Genomic DNA, 10,198 nt, shown 5'->3' with positions numbered 1-10,198 from the left:
CCCCCCTCCCCCCTATTTATAAGTATTGTCAAAATCAATTTTATTAAAGTTCTTTTTAAAAAAAATTTATAAATAGTTATGCATTCAATATATTCTAATTTCCTTTCTCAAAAAAGAAATATATATATATATATATTCTAATTTCAAAGTTCTTATAATGTTTTTAATATTTTTATAAGGTGAAAGATGTGAAATCTAAATCATAATGGAACCTAATTATAGACACACTTGCAAACAATAATCAATTATTCTAGACCTTGGTGTTATTACTTTTTTGTCAAAAATGCAAAACTGACCCTCTAATTTTTAGTTTTTGTCATTTCAGTCTTCTCACTTTCAGTTTTGTTATTTCAATCCTCTAAGTTTCAATTTTTTTTCAATAAAGTATTATGTTAGGTTTCAGTTACTGCTACCATTAAGTTTTACCCTTTTTTAAAAATAATTTTTGTAATTAAACGAAAAAAAAAACTTGGAAAAAAAGAAAAAAGAAAAAGAAAACATGGAACTTTTTTTTTTCTCAGAAAAATCAGAGCAACAAACCTTAGATCTCGAGCTTTCAGTCGGTTTGGAAAGACAGCTTGACTCCTCAAAGCCATCGAGAGCGCCGCTGCTGGCAGAGGTGGCACCGCTCCATGACAGTAGCGTGGTAGGACTAGCTTGCGCAGGCTCAACCTTCTTCTTAATGGTGGAGTCACCGCGTTTGGGCGCCAACTTGGAACGATGCTGGCGGATAGTCCAACCGAGGTGGACAACAGCCTGAACAGGCTTTGACTGAGGAGGCTGAGCTTGGAAGAGCCTTAATAGAAAATCCACCACCGTGTCGTTGGTCATGGCCTCCTTGACCCACTCATCGTCGCTCATATTCTCACTGGAGCGTCGTTTCAGGGAGAGAAAAAGAAGAATGAAAATCTTGTTGGTGGTGTTGTATAGCATGTGTTTGTGTTAAATAATGGAGAGAGAGAGAGAGCAGAGAACAGGGAGGCTGAGGATGAAGACTGAAGGGGACCTTCCAATTCCATGTTTTTTTTTTTCAAGCTTCTTTTATTTTCTTTTAATTACAAATTTTTTTTATTTAAAAAAAAGGTCAAACTTAACGGTAGCAGTAACTGAAACCTAACAAAATACTACATTAACAAAAATTGAAATTTAGACGGCTGAAATGATAAAACTAAAAATTAGAGAACTAAAATAACAAAAGCTAAAAGTTAGAGGATCAATTTTACATTTTTACTTAACTTTTTTTTTAGACCTCAATAATGTGAAAAAAAAAAAAAAATCTGGCTCCTGTCCAGTGGCCAGTGGTACTGGCCACTGGCCGCTGGACAGAAACTGAACCCAAAATAGAAACACCATTTTTTTTTAACACTTCTAGAATATTTAAGAATTTTTGAGGACGAGACAAGCAAGGGCTAGTTTTGGTTTTGAGCCATGCATTAATTGGGCTCACGAGTGGACCCGTTTAAAGTTTAAAGTTTCAAGTTTGTACCCTTGTTCCAGTCCTTGAGTGCCTTTTTAGGCCGCAAGTCCGATGATGGATTGGACGTAATACATTTGATACTACTACAGTGCCCCATTCATTGTCTTCGATATCCGACCTCAATCACTATCTAGGTAGATGAGTAGATCAGCAATGACCTCTTACAAATAAAACAAACCAAGCACTCATAAAAGATAAATGATACTACCACGTAAAGTTTTATAATTTTTTGCTATAATTCGTAGCAAGGGTCTGTTTTGATCCGATTATTTTATTAAAATTAAAAAAATTTGCTAACAGTATAGTAAATAAAAGTAAAAATTAGTTAAAATAGTACAGTAAGACTTGTAAATAGTATCAAAAAGTATAATAAGACCTATAAATAGTATAAAAAATAAGCTAAATAGTAAAATAAGTTGACAAAAATAATTTATGCCAAACACACACTAAGCGTGCGTTTAGATTGCATTGGGATGAATTTTTTTTGCGTTTTGCTGAAAAAATAGTGAGTCCCACGGTACTATTCATGCATTTTTTATTACTATTCATGAGTCTCACTGCACTTTTTGTTACTATTCATGAGCCTATTGTACTATTTCAATTAACTTTTACCTTTATCTACAATACTTTCAGTAATAAGTTTTTAGTTTCGGCAAAATAATCAGTATTCAAACACACCTAAGTTATGGAGAAAAATTAGTAAGTCCATTAGATCCACATCTCCATCACTCACAACTCGCTACATGACGAGTCGTGATAAAAATTGTGAAACTATATAGAGCACTAACATATCTTATCTTAAAAACTTGGGTCAATATGAAAAAGAATCTCTCACAATCCGATTGAATGGATCTGCTTGAAACTAGAACCTACCTAGCACTGCTGGCTGACAGTAAACAACTCAAACTTAACAAAAAACTTTTTTACATTCATTGTTTATAAAAGAGTCCATCTTAAACCTTACTTCCAAACTTGTTTAATAAATGAGTCAAGCTCAAAAAAAAAAAAAGTTTAATAAATGAGTCAAGCTCAACAAAAAATTATATATGTGGTGTTTTATTTGTTCCCTAGAGAACACTAATTTATTAGATTTAAATCTTCTATACTTATAATTTTATTTAATAGAAACTTTGAAGACAGATGTCTTTTGTTATTTTGTTCTTTTTTAAAATTTCTTTCCCTACTTAAAAGGGTATTCATTAAAAATAAGTAAGCTAAACATTTTAGTTAAACTCATAAAATAAGATGATAAAAAATGAAGTATGAATAACAAAATCTTCATTGCAGATGGTTGCAAGTATTTAATTTGATGAAGATCTTCAAAAAAATTGTAGCATATATCATCATTCATTGCAAAAATTTGACATTGTGGAAAGATGATGATACTCATTATCATTCTTTGTAGCATTTTTTGGTGAGTAGATATTACATTTAGTAAATAGGTTCTAAGAAATTGTCATAGTAAATACTAAATAGATATTCAAATAGCTATTTTAAATTTTAGTACATGATTTCATACTTCTTCAACAAAAAAAAAAATTATATTAATTCTCTCACTAAAGGGGCAGCACGTGCCTTGCACGTGCAACCCACACTAGTGTTTATAAAAGAGTCAATTTTAAGCCTTAATTCTAAGCTTGTTTGATGAACGAGTCAAGCCCAAGAAAAAAAAAATTGTTCCGGAACAATATGACTCAATAAAAAACAAGTCAAACTTAGGTTGGTTTGTGTTTAGAAATAAACTCGATATAGGCTTGAAAAATAAACTCCTATCTTATTAAGCCTTAAATTAATTAGAAATTGGGAGCACAACTAGACTTGATAGATATGCTTAATATGGACTCTTAATAATAATGTTCTCGTATTGGGTCTCGTACTCAAAAGCTTAATATTAAACTTGAGTTTGAGTTTATTGAGCTCAAACTTGGCTTAACTAATGAATTAAGTCAAGCCAAGCCAAGCTCAAGTTTTTGGAATTTTTGACGAGCTCAAACTCAAAAATAGTTAGACTTGGTTTAAGTTTAAGCTAAAGCCTAAAAATTTACATTTGTTATGGACCCGAGCTTAAACATTGAATACTCGAAAAAGCTTAACTCGTTTACAACCCTCACCAACTTTCAATCACATTAAATGTGACTAGACTTATTCCCCCATCTACAACCCAAAACACGCCATCTTGGAGCACATCCAATCAATCAATCTAAGGAAGCAATTTCTGGTATACTAGAAAGACCAATTTTAAGGACAACAATTTTAATTATTCTTTGAAAACCTTATAATTTAATCAAATGTAAAGTAATTCAAAAAGAATGCAACTAAGAATCAAACGTTGGAATCATCTATATTTCCACAAAAAAAAAAAAAAATTAACAATCTAAAATTTTAGGAAAGTTAACTTTGATTGATGGTAATTACGTATGCATTCAATATATTCTAATTTCACACTTCTTATAATGTTTTCAATATTTTTATAAAGAGGAAGATGTGAAATCTAAATCATAATGGAACCTAATTATACGCACACTTGCAAACAATAATCAATTGACTAAATTCTATCAAAATTAAAAAATATATATATACTTAAGGGTTGTTGATGCGCCGAGCCGAATCGGACTAGCCCATTTTTTTTTGACCCATGGGCTCTGAGGGTGGAGTGGGGCCAGCCTGAAAGGCTGTTAAAATCTCCTTCCCCCACATATATTCGTGGACCCAATATCATATTCTCTCTCTCCATTCTAATTGATAATACACACAATTTCTCTATCCTTTCTTCTAGGAGACTTTCTTTTTATAATACTATTTTGTTTCTTAATGTGACTTCTAGAAATCTTGGTTATTAATAATTCTTTGAATTTACAAAAATGCTATCCTATTGGGGCAATGAAACTAGATGGGTGGCATATGGTAGGCCTTTTAAAACTTCCTCCAATGAATTCTAACAAAATCAACCTAAACATAAACCTAAACCTTTTTTTCTTTCATTGTTTAACTGGTAATTGAAGATATGCTACGTCCAAATCCAACCACCGACATTTACCATAATAAAAAATAAAGAAAAAGAAAAATTTTCCAAGCACTGAGGGATAAGAAAATGTATTTTTCATGGCCCCACTTTTCAAATAATTAAAGTTTGAATCGTTTAATTCCAACCCATTTGTAAAAAAGCACAATTATCCAGAATCTCTCGTGATCGGATTGAACGGATCTCAAAACTAGAGCCAACCAAGCAATGTCAACCATTCATAAACAACTCAAGTTTAATAAAAAAAAACATGCTTATATTCATTTATTTATAAAGAGTCAATCTTAATAAATGAGTCAAATTCAAGAAAAAATTTGTGTGTTCATGAACACGTAAACAATATGACTCAATGAAAAACAAGTCAAACTTAGGTGGGTTTATGAGCTTAGTAATAAGCTCAATATGGGCTAAAAAAAAACGTATATTTTACTAAGTCTTAAATTAATTGAAAATTATTGGGAGTGCAATTAGACTAGATAAATATCCTTAATATGAGCTTTTAATAATAATGTACTTGTATTGGGTCTTATATTCAAAAGCTTGACACTAAACTTGAGTTTGAGTATGACATTGAACTCGAAATTGGATTGACTAACGAATCAAGCCAAGCTAAGTTCAAATTTTTGGACTTTTTGACAAGCTCAAACTCAAAAATAGTTTGTAAACTTGGTTTAAGTTCAATCTAAGCCTAAACATTTTACACTTGTTATTGATTTTCAATCACATTAAATGTGACTGGACCTATTCCCCCATCTAAAACTCAAAACACGCCATCCTAGAGCACATCCAATCAATCAATCTAAGGGAGAAATTTCTGGTATACTAGAAAGACCAATTTTGAGGACAACAATTCTAATTATTCTTTGGAAACCTTTTAATTTAACCAAATGTAAAGTAGTCTAACAAGAATGCAACTAAGAAATCAATAATTGGAATCATCTATACTTTGTATTACACTGCACTCTAAACTTTGAATAATTAATATCAAACTTAATGATAGAGTGAGGAAATGAGAGAGATGTGGGAGACGGAGAGAGAACCAGAGAAATCAGAAAGGAGAGAGATGTGGGAGACAGAGAGACAGAGAGCTAGAGAGAGAATAAAGAAATTAATAACATATTATACAATCTTGCTACAGTGTGCTCTAAAAAATGAGAGTGCATTGTAGCAAGATTGCAAATTTAATAGCATATACACAGTTTGATAGAGTGGGTTTTTTGGGTTTCAGATGCTAAAAAATAGCATTTATATAGCATATACAAGTCTTGATAAGAATGCTCTAAAGGAGAAATGCCAGTGACATCAAAAGTTTCACATTTGTTATCATAACTGACTACGTGATGAGTTATAAGTGGTAAAAAAAAATTAGTCAGTCTATAGGGTCCACCTTTCCATCACTCATAACTTGGTATATGTTGAGTTGTAACAAAAATTGTGAAATTTTTTGTGGTATTAGTATTTCTCTTCATAAAAACTTGGATCAATAATAAAAAGAATATCTTGCGATTAGATTGAATAGATCTCCTCGAAACCAGAGCCTACTAAACACTGTGGGCTAACAATAAACAACTCAGGTTTGAAAGGAAGTATACCCTATTTCAGGTGTTTGCTTTCTCTCACTCACAACTAGTGAGTCCTACTAGAAGTAAGTGAGAGGAAACATACACCCAAAACATGGTATATTTTCTCCAGACTTTGCTTAATAAAAAGCTTATTTATATTCATTGGTTTATAAAATAATCAAACTTAAGCCTTAGTTCTAAGCTTGTTTAATAAACAAGTCAAACAAAAAAAAAAGTTCATGAACAGTCTTGTGAACAATATGACTCAATAAAAAAAAATGTCAAACTTAGGTTGGTTTATGAACTCAGTAATAAGCTTGATATAGGCTTGAAAAATTGGGAGCACAATTAGACTGGATAGATATGCTTAATATAGGCTCTTAATAATAATGTTATTGTATTGGATCTTGCACTTAAAATCTTGATACAAAACTTAAGTTTGAGCTTATTGAGCTCAAATTTGGTTTAACTAATGAATCAAGTTAAGTCAAATCAAACTCAAGTTTTTGGACTTTTTGATGAGCTTAAACTCAAACATAGTTAGATTTGATTTAAGTTCAAGTTTAAGCCTAAAATTTTTGCATTTATTATCAAGCCGAGTTTGACTCGTTTATTAAACAGATTCCAAACAAACCCTTAATACTCGAAAAAACTTGGCTCGTTTTCAGCCCTCACCAACTTTTAATCACATTAAATGTGATTGGAGTTATTCTCCTGTCTACACTCAAAACATGTTATCCTAGAGAACATCCAATCAATCAATCTAAGGGAGCAATTTTTGGCACACTAAAAAGACTGATTTTAAAAATAACAATTTCAATTATTCTTTGGAAACCTTATAATTTAATCAAATATAAAGTAATCCAACATGAATGCAACTAAGAAAATTAAGAAATCAAATGACGGTATCATCTATATTCCCAAAAAAAAAAAATAACAATCTAAAATTTTAGTAAAGTTAACTTTGATGGTAGTTTCTAAAAAAAAAAAAAAAATTGATGGTAATTCAAACTTACACGAACCAAATGACTCCATCTATATCCCCCCCCCCCCCCCCCCCCCCCCTTCTACTTATAAAGTATTATTAAAATTAATTTTATTAAAGTTCTCTTAATAGATATGCATTCAATATATTCTAACGGTAAATATGGATCGGACCGGTCCATATTTACTTGATCCATGAGCCTTGAGGGTGGGATAAGGCCAGCCTGGAAGGCTGCTAAACCTCCTCCTCCCACATAAATTCGTGTACCCAATATCATATTCTCTCTCTCTCTCTCTCTCTCTCTCTCTCCATTCAATATATTCATAATTGATAATACAAACACTATTTCTCTATCGGAAACTTTCTTTTTCATATATATATATATATATGCTATTTTGGTTTTGATGTGACTTCTAGAAATCTCAGTGGTCATTTATCAATAACTCTTTGAATTTAAAAGTTACGTGGTATCCTTGTGCATTCATCAAAAAAGGTGGTATCCTTGAGCTACTTACCAAAATGCTATCCTATTCCTGTGGTTGGGGCAATGAAACTAGGTGGGTGGCATATGATAGCCAGGCCTTTTACCTAGTAAACTTCCTACAATGAATTCTAACAATACTTACCAAAATGCTATCCTATTCATGTAGTTGGGGCAATGAAACTAGGTGGGAGGCATATGATAGGCCTTTTACCTCGTAAACTTCCTACAATGAATTCTAACAAAATCAACCTAAACCTTATTTCTTTCATTGTTTACCTAGTATTTGAAAATATGCTACGTCCAAATCCAACCACCGACATTGACCATAATAAAAAAAATAAAGAAAACGAAAAAATTTCCAAGCATTTAGAGATAAGAAAATGTATTTTTTTCATGGACCCACTTTTAAACGAATTAAAGTTTGAATCTTTTAATTCTAACCCATCTGCGAAAAACACAATTATCCAAAATCTTGTTCAACAAAATGTTTCGTACTGACAATTTTTTATTTGTAGGCTACAGTTATTTGTCGGACTTATCCAGTATGAGAGAGTAAATACGTGTAGTCCATTATAGATTTTTTTATTAAGATGTGGATTATAGTTAACTCAAATTGCTCAATTAGTTAAAATTTTTATTTTCAAATAAAGAACCTAAGTTTGAATTCTCTTTACACCAAAAATTAATTAAGTCAGATGGTAGTGAGCAATTATTATAGAACATACATTATAAGAAATTTTTTTATAATATTTATTTATTTTTTTTAAAAAAGAGAGAAGTATTAAGACAATTTTATCGCTGGGTGGCACCTAAGATCTAACTTTTTTCTTTCTTTCTTTCTTTATTTTTTATTTTATTTTATGTTATGTTTATTTTTATTTTTGGTCAGGTAAGGAGTGTGACATATAGTGATCTAACTCATACCTATTTCTTCGCACGGACTCGAGGGTTAGTTGGGGTTTGGCTCTCTAAAATCTTGATACTCGTTAAAAGTTGCAATAAAAATTTGCTTTAGTGGGACATTTAAAAACTAGATAGATATATAATTCACTAATAAGAAATTGCAAATAAATAATAATAGTAATAATAAAAAACAGCAAATTTGGACACTACTACTGGGCTAATCCAGGCAGTGATACTATTATGCTTATGAGTTATGACCACAAAAAAGAAGTATATCAACCAAAAAGACTATAGCTTTATGTAATTTTCCTTTCCAATGTATGTGTATATATATATATATATATATATATATATATATCTAATATCTCCATTTTTAATTTGCAATATATGAGCGAATTATTAAGAAAAGAAAATAGGTGGAAATGGTGACGTGCTATGCATATGTCAAAATCTTGTTTGCTGTGATTATATATATATATTTGTGTGTTAAATTAATTTGAGAATGAAAATAGAGAATGATGAATCTTACAAGCAATTATAGAGTCTAAAATTATTATTATTTAAAAAAAAAAGTGTCTAAACTATCATATATAGAGTTAGAAAAAAAAAACTCAGTTTCTAACCTTTTTTTTTCTTTTAAGAGTCCTTAGTTTCTAACTCTATGTACGATAGTTTAGACATTTTTTTTAATGATGATAGTTTTAGACACTTAGTGTCCGTTTGGCAAAGATTTTTTTTGCCAATTTATTTAATTATTTAGCTTATTTTTGTTACTATTTATGAGTCTTACTGCACTTTTTTGATACTTTTCATGGGTCTTATTGTATTATTTCAACAAATTTTTGCCTTTATCTACAATATTTTCAAATTTTTTTTTTCAATTTCAACAAAATAAGCAGATTCTAAACATACCCATAATTAAACACCATCTTTTTTTTTCTCCTCAAATTAACTTCACAAAAGAACTGTGATATACGTATTTTTCGCATTAAAAGAAGAAAAAAAAAGAAAAGAAAAAAGAAAAGTTTGTGAGATATTGCTCCCCTTGGAGTTGGCACGTGCGGGTGCATAGTGCACAGCCCAACGACCAGTCAGTCACAGAGTTAGAACAGCAGCTTGGATTTTGGTAGTTGGATGACACTGTCCCACGTGTCCCAACTAACATTCCACGGTCGAACCTCAACTAATCCTCAAGACTTTGCTACTTGACAAACCTATGTGGACAATTTTTTTTTTTTTCTTTTTTGGGTTCATTATTTTCATCATTTGTATTTTTGTACTTCAAGAACTATTAAAAACTGTACCTGTAAATGCCGTTGGGTCCTAAATTATTAGGACACTTTTTTAGATAGAGAGCTTATATTTAGGGTTGTGTTAATCAGTACCGCAAATGCCTTGTGCCCCGTTAACAATAACTTTTTTGAAATTTTTTTCACAATTTTATTTATTTATTTAGAGTTTTATCTCATTTTTTCAACTTTATAAGTGTCGCTTAGTGACTTAAAAAAAAAAAAAGGCTTTTTTGCACCTTAAAATTTTCCATTTATATATGTAGGGTTTGTTAGATTAAGACATTGATAACTCAACAATAAGTCAAATTTATTAATTTCTCCATGCTATTTTGGAAGACATTACTCCACTATTTATGCATATATATATATATATATATATATATATAAGAGAGAGAGAGAGAGAGAGAGAGAGAGAGAGAGAGATCCATATTCAATAACATAGAATACAAAATTGATAAATCTCCTTTCCCTTC

The 10,198-nt window shown here is 30.8% G+C and overlaps 1 protein-coding gene across 1 annotated transcript; it reads right to left on the bottom strand.

Moving 5' to 3' along the window:
* Positions 1–200: 200 nt before the first annotated feature.
* On the bottom strand, positions 201–861 carry LOC142610487 (uncharacterized). The gene is made up of 2 exons (XM_075782300.1): positions 541–861; positions 201–212 (listed from the first exon to the last, which is right to left on the bottom strand). The coding sequence occupies exons 1-2, from the start codon at positions 859–861 to the stop codon at positions 201–203; spliced, it is 333 nt and encodes a 110-aa protein (XP_075638415.1).
* Between the last annotated feature and the right edge of the window lie 9,337 nt (positions 862–10,198).

The sequence above is a fragment of the Castanea sativa genome, chromosome 9, assembly GCF_040712315.1.
Source record: "Castanea sativa cultivar Marrone di Chiusa Pesio chromosome 9, ASM4071231v1".
NCBI lineage: Eukaryota > Viridiplantae > Streptophyta > Magnoliopsida > Fagales > Fagaceae > Castanea > Castanea sativa.
Note: the sequence above shows the minus strand (reverse complement) of the source record. Positions and strands in the feature narration are given on the sequence as shown.